Raw genomic sequence first — 18,647 nt, forward strand, 5'->3', positions numbered from 1 at the left:
CAGTGGGTTGTGCCCATAGACAACGTTGTTGCAGGTGATGTCCTGCACTACAACAAGCCTACAAGCCCTCAGTCCAGCCTCTCTCAGCCTATTGCGGACAGTCTGAGTACTGATGGAGGGATTGTGCATTCCTGGTGTAACTCGGGCAGTTGTTGTTGCCATCCTGTACCTGTCCCGCAGGTGTGATATTCAGATGTACTGATCCTGTGCACGTGTTGTTACACGTGGTCTGCCACTGTGAGGACAATCAGCTGTCCGTCCTGTCTCCCTGTAGCGCTGTCTTAGGAGTCTCACAGTACGGACATTGCAATTGCCCTGGCCACATCTGCAGTCCTCATGCCTCCTTGCAGCATGCCTAAGGCACGTTCACGCAGACGAGCAGGGACCCTGGGAATCTTTCTTTTGGTGTTTTTCCAGAGTCAGTAGAAAGGCCTCTTTAGTGTCCTATGAATTTCATAACTGTGACCTTAATCGTCTACCGTCTGTAAGCTGTTAGTGTCTTAACAACCGTTCCACAGGAGCATGTTCATTAATTGTTTATAGTTCATTGAACAAGCATGGGAAACAGTGTTTAAACCCTTTACAATGAAGATCTGTGAAGTTATTTGGATTTTTACAAATTATCTTTGAAAGACAGGGTCCTGAAAAAGGGACGTTTTCTTTTTTTGCTGAGTTTATGTTGAAAAGACGACATACCTGATCTTTCATGCGGTTCCTTCTGGGTAGTGAAATTCTGCTGTCGACGTCGGAGAAGAAGTCAGAAGTGATCTCCTCCTGCTCCCCTCCTGTGCTACTCTTCACTGCCGCTTCCACTCTGCCTCCGGAGGGCGCCGGTGAGGAGTGGGCAGAGTCAGCGGGCCGAGGGGAAATGCTGTCCAGCCTGTTTACGCTGCCCATGCTGGCGTTGTCCGCGCTGGCGTTGTCCGCCTCGTCCTCGTCACTGGACAGCACGACTGGAACACAAACAGAGTCGTCATTTCCAGACGGAACACAGCTGAATACATTTTTTCAACAAGATGGGATTTACATCCTGAAATGTGACCTTCGTTTGCTAACAGTTCTGACAGAGAGAGGTAAGATGTACAGACTAGTGGTTTTGAGCTGTGTGGTTGGTTAGAGAACGTCCTGTGCAGTTGGTTGAAATGAACCATTTCTGTAGTGTACTACCTCTCACGGGGACAATCGCCTGCCTGCAGTAAACCCTGAGATTAACCAGCATAGAGGACGGTGAAGAGTGAGTACTGAGCAGGCCAGGTGTGTCCTCCAAATGACACCCTATTCCCTACATAGTGCACTACTTTTGACCAGAGCACTAAATGGAATATGGTGCAATTTGGGATGCATACCTGGACAGTGGACTTACTGGGGTCGTTGAGCAGCTCGTGCTGCTTGGCGGCCGCCGTCCTCCTGCCTTTGTTGCCGGTAACTTTCCCGGCGCAGCAGCTCCCCACCAGCCCCACCCCCGTGGGTCTCCCGTTGTGTGGCAGCGGCAGGCCGGCCCGGGTGGTGATGCGTACCGGAATGGGTGGGTTCATCACTATGTCCACACGCAGCGGCAGCGCCCTCATTGTCGAGGACGAACCGTAGAAGCTGTTCTTGGTCAACTGTAGACTGTTTGGTCCTGGGGAGGGGTGTTGATGGGGGTGGGTGTGCTGAGGGTGAGGTCGAATGGGGGGTCTGGGCGTGGGGGACGTAGGCTGGGCTGCTGGGGGGTGGTAGAGGTGGGGAACCTCCGGCACCAAGGAGTTCCCACAGTGTTCACACGTGCTGTGGTTTTCACTGGACTTGCTACACTTCCCACACACTGTGTGGTCCCTTTCTGGATTTAGGGGCTGCAGACAAGGCAAAGACAATTACATTTCAGTAGCAGGTTGTCTACACTTCCATTACTTCTTTCTATCTTCTGACATCAGTCAACATCATTGCTAAATCGGTCAGGGGTATCGTCTTAAAACCGCTCAGCTCTTTTTGGTTGAAACGGACAGCGGAGGTATAAATTATAAACAAGATGCTTCTTCTTATTCAGTTATTCATAGGATCTCTAGCCACAACATTATTAGGTATGACTCGGACAGGAAGGAACAGGCTGGATGATTTGATAGTGGACTAGCAAGATCAGAGAGAGAGGCCGAGAGAGAGGCGAGGCCGAGAGAGAGAGAGGCCCAGAGGGGAGATCAGAGAGTGAGAGAGAGAGGCTCAGAGGGGAGATCAGAGAGCGAGAGAGGTCCAGAGGGGAGTAGCAGTAACTACAGACCAGCACGGTCACAGTCCTCTCATAGAAAAGGCACCATAATGGTAAATACTAACCAGTAGATGATCCTAGACTCGCCCAGCCAGCACAGGTCCTTTTTAACTTCAGGACCTGGCATATCCATAAAGAGTCTCAGAGTAGGAGTGCTGACCTAGGATCAGGTCCCCCATGTCCATATAAACATATCCATTATGGTGTAAAAGACTAAATTGATCCTAGATCAGCACTCATACAACAAGATGTTTTATGAATACGGACCCAGATGACGACGTGAGTGCATACTGCTCTTACCTCCACTGTCTGAACCTGCGAGGGAAAGCTACAACAGCCCTCCAGCGAGGGTCTCCGACTGTGCTCTTTGATGCTCAAGTTGTCGTTGGCTTAAAAGGGAATAAAAGACAACATGGAAAGGAAATTCATCTGTCATGTACAGTATGCAGTAACGACTGATCGTGTTGAGAACCAGCCTCATCTTCAACACAAACAAAAAAATATCATAGTGGAGAAAGTTGGCCTTGGGGAAGTTTCACACAGGTGCAGTTTTCATGCGTTTCAAGGTCACCTTGCTGCACCAGGTGATCATCATCATCACTGTATACTGTCATATTTGTCTGTGCCTGAGTCAGCTGGCTGCGCCACAGTGTGCTTTACTAGCCTGACTGCCTGTGTGTGCTACGGTCCTCTCCATGCTCATCTGTGGCAGCCAGACTCACTCGCTCTTACTCCTTCCTCTCAGAGGAGCTTTGCGGGCAGATTAATCTGCGAGGCCTAATGCAATCCCCCTTAGGCAGACAGGAGGCTCAGCCCAGATCTACTACCCTCCAGGCACCACTCCGCCAAGGATTTCACTGCTAGAGACAGACTGCCCAGCAAGACACCGTCCACTATTCCCTCTACCACCTAGTACCAGGTCCCACATTACATCCTGATACTAGCATTTAACCGCATCATCTTAGTACAGCACACTGTGTCCACATAGGAAACCATGGTTTGAGACTGCCTCAGATTGAGACTGCACACACGGTCCTGCATCCCCCACCACCACTTACCGTCCCACATCGCATCCTGAAAGCAGCATTTACCCACACTGTCTTAGTAGTACACTGCCTCCACATATAACATGCTGCTGCTGTTATTATATCAGTACAGAACAGTGAATGTAATGGCAATGTGTGTCTCATTTTACCTGGGCTCTCTGGACAGGTGAGAATGATACTCTCTACTTCTGCTGCTTGGATCTGCTGTTGAGTGGTGCTGATGTCTCTCCTGAGGGAACAATGGCACAGTCTGGTCACAAGTCATTCAAAACAAAGCCTTTTTGTTTTCTTGTCAACAACCATAACGAGGTAAACAAATCAAATCAATAACTCAACTTTGGAGATAAACAAGTTAAGCAATTGGAGAGGTTGGAGGGGGAAATGATCTAATATGATGAAACAACACGTGGGGTATCCATGCTAACAGTGTTGCCCTACAGAACCAGACCAAAGGTGGATGGATGCAGGTTATTAAGGTAGCTAGTTAGTATAAACGCACATGGCCACAGGCACCACTGCTTTGACTACAGCATGAGATGGAACAAAATACAATGTTGGAACAGGACAAAGTTCAGATCACTACAATGTATGACAGCACAAAGCATGGCTAAGCATATACTGCATACAGGGTGCAATGTCTTCCCTTTCTTTTAGGTCAAGGTTGCTTTAGAAAGGAAAATGAAGAGAGCTAGTCTAGTCTTGCTGTTAAGAAACCAATAACAAACCGACATTTTGCGGCACTCGTTATGTGTAGGGGTCTTAGGCCTAGCTACCTGGTCTGTAACCTGACGTGTTATGTCTAGGGGTCTTAGGCCTAGCTACCTGGTCTGTAACCTGACGTGTTATGTCTAGGGGTCTTAGGCCTAGCTACCTGGTCTGTAACCTGGTTGGTGCTGCCACCTGGGGGAGGGTATGTTGAAGTGTATCCTGACCTCTCACATTAAACAACATATTTCCTGTCGTTTTTTTGGTCTTGCCAACGTAGTGGTGCTCAAACTGAACAATGTGGCACAAACGTGGGTCACACAATACATAGTACCCTCCAAGCTCATCATTAAGCTTGGGGCCCTGGACCTGACCTCCGCCCTGTGCAACTGGGTCCTGGACTTCCTGACTGGACGACCCCACGCGGTGAATGTAGGCAACAACACCTCCACTACGCTGATCCTCAACACAGGGGTCCCAGAAGGGTGCATGCTCAGTCCCCTCCTGTACACCCATGACTGTGTGGCCATGCACGTCTCCAACTCAATCATCAAGATTGCACACAACAGTGGTAGGCCTGATAATCAACCACGACAAGACACCTCCTCCCTGTAGGCTAAGGGCCCTGGCGGAGTGATAACCTCTCCCTCAATTTAAACAAAACCAAGGGGCTGATCGTGGACTTCAGGAGACAGCAGAGGTTGGTTGAAGACATTTGGCTTGGCACCTAAAACCCTCACTAACTTCTAAAGATGCACCATTGAGAGCATCCGGTCGGGCTGTTTCACCAACTGCACCGAATGCAACCGCAGGGCTCTCCAGAGGGTGGTGCGGTCTGCCCAACATCACCAGGGCCACACTGCCTGCCCTCCAGGACATCTACAGCACCCGGTGTAACAGGAAAGCCAAGAAAATCAACAAGGACCTCAGCCACCCGGGCCGTGGCCTGCTCACCATGCTACCTTCCAGATGGCGAGGTCAGTACAGGTGAATCAAAGCTGGGAACCGGAGACTGAAAAACAGCTTCTATCCCAAGGCCATCAGACTGTTAAATAGTCAAGACTAGCCGGTACCCTGCCCTGAACTTTAGTCACTGTCATTAGCCAGCCACCACCCAGTTAATCTACCCTGCACAACTGACTAGGTATCCCCCAATTCCCTACGTACACAGTCATGGAACACTGGTCACTTTAACAATGTTTACATACTGTTTTACCCTCTTCATATGTATATACTGTATTCTAGTCAAGGCCCATCCTATTTAACTATTGCTGTACATATTCTATCCACGTATTCTTCAGATTGTGGATAAAATATATATTCTATGTCTATACATCCCATACACATAAATACAGTGCATTCGGAAAGTATTCAGACCCCTTGACTTTTATACATTTTGTTATGTTACAGCCTTATTCTGAAATGGACTAAATTGTTTCCCCTCCATCAATCTACACACAATGCCCCATAGTGACAAATCAAAAACAGGTTAAGTAATGTATTACAATTTTTTTTAAATGGAAATACAACATTTACATAAATATTCACACCCTTTACTCAGTACTTTGTTGAAGCACCTTTGTCAGCGACTACAGCCTTGAGTCTTCTTGGGTATGATTCTACAAGCTTGGCACACCTGTATTTGGGGAGTTTCTCCCATTCTTCTCTGCAGATCCTCTCAAGCTCTGTCAGGTTGGATGGGGAGCGTCGCTGCACAGCTATTTAAAGGTCTCTCCAGAGATGTTTGATCGGGTTCAAGTCCGGGCTCTGGGTGGCCACTCAAGGACATTCAGAGACTTGTCCCGAAGCCACTCCTGCGTTCTCCTGGCTATGTGCTTAGGGTTGTTGTCCTGTTGGAATTTGAACCGTCATCCCAGTCTGAGGTCCTGAGCGCTCTGGAGAAGGTTTTCATCCCCTCAATCCTGACTAGTCTCCCAGTCCCTGCTGCTGAAAAACATCCCCACATCATGATGCTGCCACCACCATGCTTCACCGTATGGATGGTGCCAGGTTTCCTCCAGGTGTGACGCTTGGCATTCAGGCCAAAGAGTTCAATCTTGGTTTTATCAGATCAGAGACTATTGTTTCTCATGGTCTGAGAGTGGCTTCTGAGGAGTGGCTTCCGTCTGGCTACTCTACAATAAAGGCCTGATTGGTGGAGTGCTGCAGAGATGTTGTCCTTCTGGAAGCCACTGGATTCTCCTATCTCCACAGAGAAACTCTGGTGCTCTGTCAGAATGACCATCGGGGACTTGGAGGCCACTGTGTTCTTGGGGACCTTCAATGCTGCAGAAATGTTTTAGTACCCTTCCCCAGACCTGTGCCTCGACACAATCCTTCAACCTCATGGCTTTGTTGTTGCTCTGACATGCACTGTCAACTGTGGGACCTTATATAGACAGGTGTATACCTTTACAAAATCATGTCCAATCAATTGAATTTACCACAGGTGGACTCCAATCAAGTTGTAGAAACATCTCTAGAATGATCAATGGAAACAGGATGCACCTGAGCTCAATTTTGAGTCTCATAGCAAAGGGTCTGAATACTTATGTAAATAAGGTATCTGTTTTTCAGATATTACTGCACTGTTGGAGCTAGGAACACAAGCATTTCGCTACACCCGCAAAAACATCTGCTATATATGTGTATGCAACCAATAACACTTGACTTGACAAGATTCTTCACTTGGACGTGAGGATTCTCCATACCACGCTGTCTCGCGAAAACAATGTGATTAGATTTAACATAGCTACAATGAGCTGTGGCTCAAAGCAGCCTCAAACATTTTCAGTCAGACATTCACGCTTGCCCTACAGAGTTGAAATGTTCCAGCCAACATTTTGAATCGAGTAACATTGCTTCAGAGCTGTAACGATTTGACACTTTGGTTGAAAGGCAAGTACAAACACATACTAGTAGTAGTCATGCCTCCTGCTCAAGTCTACACATTCTGGGTGATGCAAAACCACTTCATCATTTCACTGGGTTCTTCTCTGGCGAGCTCTTATTGGCTATTGATCACTGTTCTCAAAACTTATCGTTGCACATCTCACACTACAAAAGCATTGCAGATTTTGTGCCGCTAAAATCAAAAGTCTGAAAATATCGGGACGTCTGGGACTGCTCAAAGACGAGATCGGCAGTCCGCAAACTGCGTCTCTGACCCGCTCACACGAGCATAGCTGACGGCCGCACACCCGGCTTAACTGTGTGCTAACACTAAACTACCTACTACATAACTTTACCAATACAATCAAGTCCAACGCAGTAATAGTCTATCACAATTATTAAATGGGTTGCACTTTCGACTTGATGTCAATTCGCCAAAATAAATTGATCAGATCGCCTAAATAAAGTGAGTAACATGTCTCTTCGACAGATCCAGCCCTACCGACTACTTTGAGAAAGAAAGCATTTTGTCAATTGAAACCATTCGGTAGCTCTCAATGCTATGTTATGCAGTACGACCACAGTGTGACTTCAGTGAGGACTCATACCTTGGGACAGGTTTCCGCATTGCAGCAAGAACATTGTGGGTGTGTTGAAAGGGCCTCCCCTGTAGAACAACTCCTTGAGACGGTGTTGGGCTGACTATTAAATAGTCAGTTCTGTTAGGCATCGGTGACGTCGTTGCTACCATGTTTGGGAGGTCACTGTAGTAGAGGAAGCAGAGGAACGACATTAGGGTTTTGCTATACACAGGTTGTAATGGTTCATTGTGATATTTGCAGTTGTCAGCAAAACATTCCAACTTGAACTGAAGAGATACTTGCAACAGTGATATGTCATACCTTAGCCTCTTGTCACTTCCTGGTTTGTTTAGAGCCCGTATGTGATTATTTGTATTTGGCCTGTTTTCATATGTTTTTAGGGGATCCGAGAAATGCCTAAGAACGGGGGACTGGTGTGGGGAGAGAGATTGAGAGTAGAGAACAGAGAAGGTAATTAACACAGGATCTGGTGACAGGTTGCAGGGCATTTCTGCAGAGTACATAGATAATTCTGTATGTCAGTGATGCTGCATGAAAAACGGATACACCCCCTGTAGAATATGACAATAACAGCACTGATCTGATGTCCTTGTTCACTGTTCAGTTGAGACAAGAAAAACATGTTTTGAAGATTTTGTTATAACAGCCTAAAGTAAGATCACATTCACAATAAAGTTCATCAGATTAAATGTTCTGTGTATAATAACTGAGTGCTGTAAGCATCAAATGTCACAACATGAACTTTTCACCAGCAGCAGCATAAAACAGACCCATTTTGTTGGTAAAAATACAGAGTCCTCTGGATGGCATAGCCAGACACGTTTTGGCAGACACGCTTTGGCAGAGAGATAGTGAGAAAGGAGAGCGAGATGGGCAGAGTAACAATGACCTAAATGTGAGTTGTGTGGAGGGGGGCTAGATGAGGAGTTAGCCTACAGTACCTTCTGTCCCTCTGGGGAGGAGTGCTGCTGTCTGTCCATCTCCATGGTCACCACCGATGTGCTGCTTAGGAGAAAAGAAGAGCAAAAAAAGGTTGGAAGAGTGCTTAGATAATGCCTTGGTTTTATGTCCACTTATGCCTAACCATTGGATAAACATACTGGGTACTTATTCCAGTTAATGGATTACATACAGTACATTATTGGATTACAAATACATTGTATGTAACATCATGATTATGAAATATATGCACTGCATATTTACAGTAACATGACTGTCAGGTTGTAGCTCTAGTGTAAAACTAAAGTCTACACACTTCTATCTCAACACGATGGCTCTGTATGCAAAGTGTGTGTACATGTGGCCGTGCGTGTCAGTCTGTATTGAGCGGACAGGCAGGCTCTCAGCTGGGAATAGTAATTCACAGAAGAGAGAGACACTTGGGGTCTATCTTAGTCTGGTGGATACAGTGGGGTCAAATTGATGCAGTGCAGCGATGCCGAGGGCTGAGTGCTGAAATGAGGTCCGGGAGAGAAGTGCTTACTCGTGTCTCCTCTCCTCTTCACTGCCTTCAGAAAGAGAAAAGCTCCAGTTCTGCTTGTACCCTCCATCTCGCCTGGCCTGTGATCTATCCAGAGCTTGAATATAATAAACCACAACTCACATCAGTTATTCGAGGCCAAATGAAGGCATCAGTTGAAATGATCATGTGTATTTCCAGGAGTTCACTAATAATTTCAACATTGTTTGTATTAGCACCATATGTATAATTCAAACCATCAAAGAGCAACCTGATTTAAGTGTGATCCTAAGATCTAATTAGATAAATCAGATGTTAAACCTCAGTCTAAAGTGAAGTTGTCAACACTGACTATCCCTGTTATGTTCTTTGATGAATAAAACTCAACTCATGCCTGCAATAAAACTGTATGCAGAGACACATTGGCAGCTGAGAACAAAGCAGGTGGTACCAAGGAACTACTCCCCCTCTCTCTGACCCACAAGACTCATTTCCTGGTGACTCTCAAACATTTGCAACAGCCTTAGAGGCTTAGCAATATGCTGCTCGAAAATGAGACATGGTGGAGTTGTAATATCTCACTAGAATCACAATAGCTCATTTAGATAAAAAATGTTTTTATGACGTTTTTTCTTGAAAAGCAATATGAATGTTTTCGGTGTTGTCACCCTGTCATTATTGCAATCACGTAATTGTAGGCCTCCCCGTATCAATGTCTGGGATAAGGAAAGACATTTTACCTCTGTAGGGTAAACCCATTTCAATTCAATCCATTTTTAATACCACCCCTTTTGATTTGAACGAAACCTTCCATACATATTTGCCCATTAAGTTACTTTTTGGACCTTAATGCTAAAACATTCAAGGGCTAAAGCTGCTCAAAGTTGACCTATTTTGCATACCCCACCATACCATCTGACATCCATGTCTTCAACACTGGAAAAGAAAGACAGTTGAGAATGATATCATTTAAAAAGCTTAAACTATTTTGTCAATCTGCTTTATAATTTCTTGGGGGGGGTTCACCTTAAATGTCAATTAAATTAAAAATAACTTTTTTTCATATTCGCATACATTGTAGCTTAGACCCTATTTTATAAGCGTTTGAGGTTTTTGTGTTGTACCCGCCATTGGTTGAGACTCATACTCTGGAATACAGGGTGGATGTCATGTTGTTTTGGCTGATAAATGTACTAAAATGGGAATACAATTTTAATGTAAGACTTTGAAATGGTACCACAAAGATGGTTGGTTCCACACAACAGAGAATGTTGACTTGAATGGGAATATCTGTTGTTTTAAATTATACTGTCAATCCTCCATTGGAAACCTATTGAAATATAGATATTGGAATAGACATGAACATTTAAATTGACATTCGACGGTGGGTGGACCGGTGGCTATCTTTGTGGTAGTAATTATAAAAGTTAAAATTTTAATTCAATTTCAGTGGTGTACCAGCTAAATTGCAGTGGTCCATTCTATGAATTATATTTCTATGATTGAATTGACACCGACCCTGTATTCAAGAGCATGTGTCTCAACCGATGGTGGGCACAACACAAAAACCTCTAAGCTTTCTAGGGTCTAAGCTACAAAACAAATCTGAGCTTCTGAATTATCAAAATCAACCATTTATCTTTTCCAGTGATGAAGACATGGAAGTCTCAGTCTGGTATGCAAAATGGGTCAACTTTGAGCACCTCTATTTCCTGAATGTTTCTGACCACTTCTTCCATGTGCAAACATGTATGGAAAGTTTTGTTTAAATCAAAAGGGATGTTGTCAAAAAGTTATTGAATTCATATGGATTTATCCTGTATGAAACCATTGAGGCACTTAAAATGTTTTCCATAGCTGAGCTATTATTAAATTCATCATTCTGCCTGCAGTAAAATACATGTCCAAAATTTAAAAAAAATCAGCACTATGTGGCACAGCAGCAGGATAAGTAGTGAAGCTGGGGATGTGCCGGTTTGCCAGAGGGCCTATATTTCACAGTCAAAAACAGTGTCACTAAGTGTATAGACTAACATTACAATATAGGACATGCCTAAATCTAGCTGAGTTCAGAAAATATATCTACAATTGTACCCTAGATAACCAACTGTAACCTAGATAACCAAGTCATGGCTGGTCCATTGAGCTCCTTCCATTTCCACCCTACTAGCTGTGATTTCATAACGCCGTAGGCTATCCTTACAGTGTTATGAAATCAAAGCTTCCACCCTAGAAGCCCACCTTCTTCATAACACCATGAGCAGGCTAAATGAGTTAGGCTGCTCAGTCATAGGTAGAGCAGTTGTAAGAGAGCTTTGAGTCTGGCTTCGTGGTTCAAACTACCTGACAGTCACTGCAGCTTTGTTTCCCCTGCTGCAAGACAGCTCAAACCAGTTTATGGTAGGTACAGCTAGATACTTCCCACTATAGGCACTTACAGTTATTCATAATTGAAGAAAATTGTTACGGTGAGCATTGAGGATTCTAGAATGACAGGCTACCTTTAGAATCTGTCAGATCAATCTCAACATACTGACCTCCTGGGCTCAAAATTAAAGTTAGGAGCACCAGAAAACATGATTTTTTGTTTATTTATTGAGATACAGCCTATATGAATTCTAGCTACTTTTGAAGCACATTTTGTGATTTTTGAACCAGGGGTTGGAACCAGGGATGCAAACCGGTGAGGTCCCAAAAAAGGTGACACTTTTTGCACTGAAACATGCTAATTAAACAAAGAATATGATCTACATGATCAGTCTCTGTGTGTAAAATAAAAAGTGATTGTGAACCTAACTCACAGCTAAAGAAAATGGAGCGAGAGCAATCCAATGTTAATTGTTGCCTAGACTTTACTGCAAATGACAAGTCTTAAGAAGAAAAAAAAACAATAATATTGCAGTTATCCATGACAGCCTTTATAATAAAACGCTTGTGACCACACACATAACTATTGCACTTGGGGGGGAAAAAACATCTTAAAGTAGAAATAGAACGAAACAAACAGGCATTCTATTTTTTGCTCTGCTATAGTGGCCACTATATTCAACACAACATCTTTGGACTACACTGCACATTATTACATTGTACATTTTCTGCCTGTGGACATCTGTTCTTCAATGTGCCAGCAGAGCATGATACCCTTCGTAGGCATAATTGATCTCTTTCAGGCTGAGAGTACACCTGGCATACCCCTTTCTATCCACTGTATTGAAAAAGTGAGAAAGAGGGAGTGTGTGGTCCTTTCACCTCTATAGTGGCATCCAGCTTAACCCAGGCCCAGCTCCAGCTGCACTTGATCCTTGAATCCATTTGTTTAATTAACAAGCAATGCCCCATTTTCACCTAATTCTCTCATTCTGAAAATGAACCTCATAACGTTACTGTAGCGGGAAATCATTAGTTAACAGATAGTGGTTAGTTCGTTAGCTAGTTGTTTCACACAGATTGCCAGGGTCCAGTAAGCAACCAACGCGTTATAACTTGAGGAACGACAAGGAGTCGTATACCAGTTAATACTATAGCAAATTGGTTAGGTTACTAATGTTAGCTCATCTGATGTTGTAACTTTAGTTAGCTAACGTTAGCTGTCTGGCTTCAATAGCAAGCTAATTTTCACACCATAAACGCAATTATTTGATCCGTTAAAATTGGCTAATGTTGCTCAGCATTTCTCTGGCTAGCTAACGGACAATTTGATCCAGCTAGCAAGATACTTAACAATGCTAATACTTGTTCCACCACACTTTATCCCTCACGTCAAACTTCCCAAATCCCAGTAGTTTTTTCGGTCACAGCTCATGAAGTACGCTTCATCACCCCGGTGTCCGTGGTCAGGCTTCTCATCTAACGTTACCTCTTCGTTATCGTCCAGGGGACGCGCTGCTGTAACTGACAAGCTGCCTTTCCAGAGCGCGAGCTGATGCTGTACATGGTAAGTTGGTTATATTCTTTGTTCAGTCGCGTGCTGCGCTGCATTCTGTTATGTGAACGATTGACTGAGCCTTGGATACAGCCAGTATTGCTCCAAACGCGCGTCACTCGTTCGCTTATAGCCAGTAGTGGTCCTGATCCAAACCCCCCCCTCCCCTCCCAAACGTTTCTCATCGGATCTACACGAATCACGTAGGTCACCTATTTTGGATTCAAAACGGTGAATTTCGCCGAAAGGTGACTAGTTTGAATCCCTGGTTGGAACAGAACCGAAAAATAAAGTTCTTCAAGGAACAGAAGCGGTACCTGTAACGAAAGTGATCCATACTGTTCCAGAACAGAACCGTTATTTTAAAAGCATGGGAACCAGTTAATAACATTATTTTACATTCCACACATTTTTTTCTAGTCCCACATAAAAACGCAATAAAGCGCCTATGCAAAGCCCTCACTCGGTCACTCAAATGTATTCCAGTGTCTGCCTGCAAGCTGAAAATCCTTTCCAGTGCGTGTGTGTGTTTAGGCTACCTGCCCCTCGGAATAATTTAGGTTCCAACCCCTGCTAGAAACAAATAACACTAAGGAGTTTATTAGAAAAGCTAAAATGTTGATACGAATGATAACATGCAAGAGATATGTAATTCAATGATCTCCTGAAGAAGCGGTCCCTTTTCCTTTCTGTGACCCCAAATGTTTGGATACACTGGTAGTTACCAGGTTGTTAGCTAGCTAGCCATGGCTGAACAAAGTGTAAACAAATGATTAACAACGCACAAGCAGTTTTAGAATGGCCCAGGACGTGCTTTATGAATGCAAAATAAGGTCCGGGCAATCCACTTTATATCAAGAAACAAAATGTTGATCCGTTAATATGGGTCAGACAGATCTTTTGCTGTATCGAATCTGCACAGCGAAGCCTTATCATTACATCAATTATTATCTGGGAGATTTTTTTCCCTTGTCACACAGCGGTCCCGAAATAAAACTCAGCAAAATATTTAGTCACACTTTAGAGCCCCTGCTGACTCCTCTCACAGGATGTGGTCTATAAAGCTAGCAACGTAGTATGGCAAGAAAAAAAATAAACCAAGGTAATCCAGTAAATGTCATTGATCAACATGCCTTTGGGTTGCATAAACTATCCCCATATCAACTACTTCCTTGCTGCACATTGCACAGGCAGTGAATAACTTAGGACTATTACTTAGCCTAATTGGTAATGACTACAAGTGTTAAAGGTTCAGGTTTTTCATCAAACTGGATGATATTTGAGATGAAACCAGTTCATAGTAGGTTGACCCAAGTATGAAAAATGACTGCAGCAGGTACATTGACAAAGTTGATTTCCCCCCCCATGTCAACCAGTTGGATTCAGGAGGCACACATTACTTCCGGTTTTATGCAACTTCACTTATAGACTGACATTTTATACACCAATGGCAGCGTTTTATAATCTTAACTCATTTAAATATGCCGTAATCACGTGCACGTTATACGGCTCTGTAAGATAGCTCAAGCAGAATGTGTCAGAATGATACTTGTAAACAACCCCTTTTCATCTGTGTTGTGACCTTTAGCTAGCAGGCTACCTACCAGCACACCAGAAAAAGCTCACTGTTGTGACTAGATGCCATAGTGTTAATTGAACATTACACTATTATTTCACTGTCCATCTCCTTTTGTCTTTCCACTATCATCAAACTGTAATAATAGACCATTTTTTAAATTCTAAATCTACTCTGTCGGCTCAGCTTCCCAGGCAATCACCGCAGCAGGAATGCTGCGATGCAAAGAAGGGGGGAATATGCTGTGAAGCCTGTGAGGACAGATCCAACATACTGCATGTCATCATTAATAATTTCAGGAAAACAAAAATTACAAATACAAACATTGAAAAGTTTCCCAAAAAAAGTGCAAGACCAAATATTGCATATTTCCAATTGAGTACTTCAAAAACACATTGTAGAATGAGTAGATCACTATATCAATGAATTGATAGCATCATAACTCAAAAGTCAACTCTAGCCACTTTAATAATGGAAAAATTTATGTAATAAATGGATCACTAGCCACTTTAAACAATGCCACTTTATATAATGTTTACATACCCTACAGTACTCATCTCATATGTATATACAGTACTCTATACCATCTACTGCATCTTGCCTATGTCGTTCGGCCATCACTCATTCATATATTTTTATGTATATATAAGGTAGTTGTTGTGAAATTGTTAGGTTAGATTACTTGTTAGATATTACTGCATGGTCGGAACTAGAAGCACAAGCATTTCGCTACACTCGCATTAACATCTGCTAACCCTGTGTATGTGACAAATAAAATTTGATGGAGGAAATTAAATTCACTACCCATTTAACAAACATTTCCCTTTTCAAAAACATTACAGGCTACGTAGACAGGCTCCTGGATCTCCTCTTCAACGAGGTCACCCTTGATCCAGTGCAGTATGTGGGGAAGCTGTGCGAGCTGTCCATCCCAGGACCCCTGTATGCCCAGTGTGAGAGGCCTGACTAGGAGCTGTCCATCCCAGGACCCCTGTATGCCCAGTGTGAGAGGCCTGACTAGGAGCTGTCCATCCCAGGACCCCTGTATACCCAGTGTGAGAGGCCTGACTAGGAGCTGTCCATCCCAGGACCCCTGTATACCCAGTGTGAGAGGCCTGACTAGGAGCTGTCCATCCCAGGACCCCTGTATGTCCAGTGTGAGAGGCCTGACTAGGAGGCCATAGCTGGATTTGTCTCCCGCTTCAATCTTGGGGGTGACTGAATCCTGCTTGATTGAAGTGGGGAACATGGGTCCCCCTCCACTCCCGCTCCCCTTCCATCAATCTCTGTAGTTGGTTGTATTTCCTAAAGTCTAAGTAATTCACTTTTACATGATGACTTAACATTGTTACTTTGTATCATTATTAAAAGGATTTTTTTATTTTTTTATCAAGCATTTGGACAGGAAGGTGAGCGTTACAAATTGTACGGAGCAATGGGGTCCTGCGGTTGGGTATTAGGCTTCTGGCTCAAATGTTTAGGGTGTTAAATGTCTCACCATTATTTCTCAGTTCATGTTGATCAATATTTTGGCTATGCTGGCCTACTGTAAATTATCAAATATATATGTCTAATACATACACTACATTAACAAAAGTATGTGGAAACCCCTTTAAATTAGTGGATTCGGCTATTTCTGCCACACCCGTTGCTGACAGGTGTATAAAATCGAGCACACAGCCATGCAATCACTATTGACAAACATTGGCAGTAGAATGGCCGTACTGAAGAGCTGTGACTTCAACGTGGCACCGTCATAGGATGCCACCTTTCCAACAAGTCAGTTTGTCAAATTTCTGCCCTGCTAGTGCTGCCCAGGACAACTAAGTGCTGTTATTGTGAAGTGGAAATGTCTAGGAGCAACAACAGCTGAGTGGTAGGCCACAGAACGGGGCCGCCGAGTGCTGAAGTGAGTAGAAATTGTCTATCCTCGGTTGCAACCCTCACTACTGAGTTCCAAACTGCCTCTGAAGGCAAAGTCAGCACTAGAACTGTTCTTGCGGGAGCTTCAAAAAAATGGGTTTCCATGGCCGAACACAAGCCTAAGATCACCATGCGCAATGCCAAGTGTCGGCTGGAGTGGTGTAAATGTGTTCTCTGGCGTGATGAATCACGCTTCACCATCTGGCAGTCCGATGGACAAATCTAGGTTTGGCAGATGCCAGGAGAACGCTACCTGCCCCAATGCATAGTGCCAAATGTAAAATTTGGTGGAGGAGGAATAATGGTCTGGGGCTGTTTTTCCATGGTTCAGGTTAGGCCCCTCAGCACCAGTGAAGGGAAATCTTAACGCTACAGCATACAATGACATTCTAGACAATTCTATGCTTACAACTTTGTGGCAACAGTTCAGGGAAGGCCCTTTCCTGTTTCAGCATGACAGTGCCCCGTGCACAAAGCAAGATCCATACAGAAATGGTTTGTCGAGATCAGTGTGGAAGAACTTGACTGGCGTGGACAGAGCACTGACCTCAACCCCATCGAATACCTTTGGGATGAATTAGAACACCAACTGCGAGCCAGGCCTAATCGCCCAACATCAGTGCCCGACCTCGCTACTGCTCGTGGCTGAATGGAAGCAAGTTCCCGCAGCAATGTTGCAACATCTAGTGGAAAGCCTTCCCAGAAGAGTGGAGGCTGTTATAGCAAAGAGGGACTAACTCAATATTAATGCCCATGATTTTGGACTGAGATGTTTGACGAGCAGGTGTCCACATACTTTTGGCCATGTAGTGTACAATTCTGAACATATTGTCACTTATAATGCAGAAGCACAAATAAATTGTCCAGTACACTTATTGTAAGCTGTTTTCATGTACATTTTCTTATGTCTAAGTTTCCAAGGTGGCTCAGGCTTTACTAATTATTGTAAAGAAGTATCAGTGAACTGTATTCGGTAATTAGCTACAAAACAATAGCAATGCAATTGTGTATTGCAGCTGTTTGTCTGATATCCAACAGTCCATGATCAGCTCTGTTGAACATGAGAGCATTTTACAGAGAAAATGGGTTGATGCATACTATTTAGGCTCAGAATAACAGAATAACATGTTGTTTACCTGGTCATCAATGACATGTGGTCCATTGTTTAGCTTGTTAACTGGCAACGACCACACTGGTGTTTCAAAGAGCTGTCAGTCAAGGTGAGCTCAGAATTATAAACTCCCCACCCACCCAGGCTGTCCTTTCAGACGTTCTGATGAGATAACATGTTTGATTTCTTCAATGATGTGCATTTTAATGGCGTACAAATGATATGGGTGATGTTTTGGTCATTCACAGGATATTTTTACTTGGGAAATGGGATGACTTGCAGCACCTTTAATACAAAAAAATATATTCAAATGTGTTAGTCTTGTTTGAAGTTGTGTTCTGTGGAGCAATAGGCCTCAACTCCCCCACCCCTGTGGGACACACTGAATCTGAGACACCACATTCCACACTGGCATGGTGCTTAGCTACAGAAGTAGTCCCTTTCTTGTTTTTGTGAATTAACTAGCTTTTTTGACATTGCATTACTGTTACGTGTGCATCTGTACAATGCAGAAACGTGCACGTTATATAGATAAAGCATATGCTTTGTCCTTCCTGGGTTGCTGGCTATTTACATGAACACCATCAGACTAGCTAGCTACTAACTTTGTTATGTGCTGTCTGAAATGAAGAGCCCTGGCTGTGCTTTACCTTAAAAAGCCGAAAGAATACATTGTTTATAGGTAGCTAGCTAACCAACCAACAAATAACGTTACGTTGATCCACTGTTGAAACTATGTAGCTATATATGAAATAAAAAATTACTTGTAAAAGTATATACTAGTTGACAGGAAGGCCAGTCTACAATTAGGTAACTACCGTTAGCTAGCTAGGCCTTGCTGTCTGGCCGTTCGCAAGTACAGTAACGTTACAACTTCACTCCATGGCACAGCAAGCTGTCGAAATGTATAGAACTAACGTTAATCCTGTAAAATACTGCGCAAACGTATCAGTCAATTAGTGTCCAATTTCCTACGATATGAGGCCAGCTAACAAGCTAGTACCAGCTAGTCTGATAGCCAACTTTCCACGGGCAAGTTAGCTAGCATCAACAATAGCTACTAGCTAGTTTAGTAGATTTACTAATAATAATAATTACATTTTAATCGTGCCTATTCGTTAAGTCGTTTTGTCCATGCACTGTCACAGCAGCTGTAAGTTAAGCGAATA

The 18,647-nt window shown here is 43.7% G+C and overlaps 1 protein-coding gene across 6 annotated transcripts in view; it reads right to left on the reverse strand.

The window, feature by feature from the left end:
• LOC115174948 (sentrin-specific protease 6) overlaps positions 1–18,647 on the reverse strand; it is a 33,442-nt gene that overhangs the window by 14,147 nt on the left and 648 nt on the right. The window contains exons 1-9 of one of the 6 annotated variants that reach the window (XM_029734001.1): positions 12,803–13,030; positions 8,971–9,064; positions 8,429–8,489; positions 7,788–7,897; positions 7,494–7,649; positions 3,438–3,517; positions 2,543–2,631; positions 1,364–1,832; positions 697–953 (exon numbers count right to left, since the gene is read on the reverse strand). In XM_029734001.1, coding sequence (XP_029589861.1) covers positions 697–953; positions 1,364–1,832; positions 2,543–2,631; positions 3,438–3,517; positions 7,494–7,649; positions 7,788–7,897; positions 8,429–8,473 — 1,206 coding nt within the window. In that variant the 5' untranslated portion in view covers positions 8,474–8,489; positions 8,971–9,064; positions 12,803–13,030. Of the gene's footprint in view, positions 1–696; positions 954–1,363; positions 1,833–2,542; positions 2,632–3,437; positions 3,518–7,493; positions 7,650–7,787; positions 7,898–8,428; positions 8,493–8,970; positions 9,065–12,195; positions 12,411–12,704; positions 12,765–12,802; positions 13,031–18,647 lie in introns of those variants that run through there. The other 5 variants (XM_029734002.1, XM_029734000.1, XM_029733998.1 and 2 more) reach the window with 5 other exon arrangements.

Source organism: Salmo trutta, chromosome 35 (genome assembly GCF_901001165.1).
Source record: "Salmo trutta chromosome 35, fSalTru1.1, whole genome shotgun sequence".
In the NCBI taxonomy this organism is placed as follows: Eukaryota; Metazoa; Chordata; class Actinopteri; order Salmoniformes; family Salmonidae; genus Salmo; species Salmo trutta.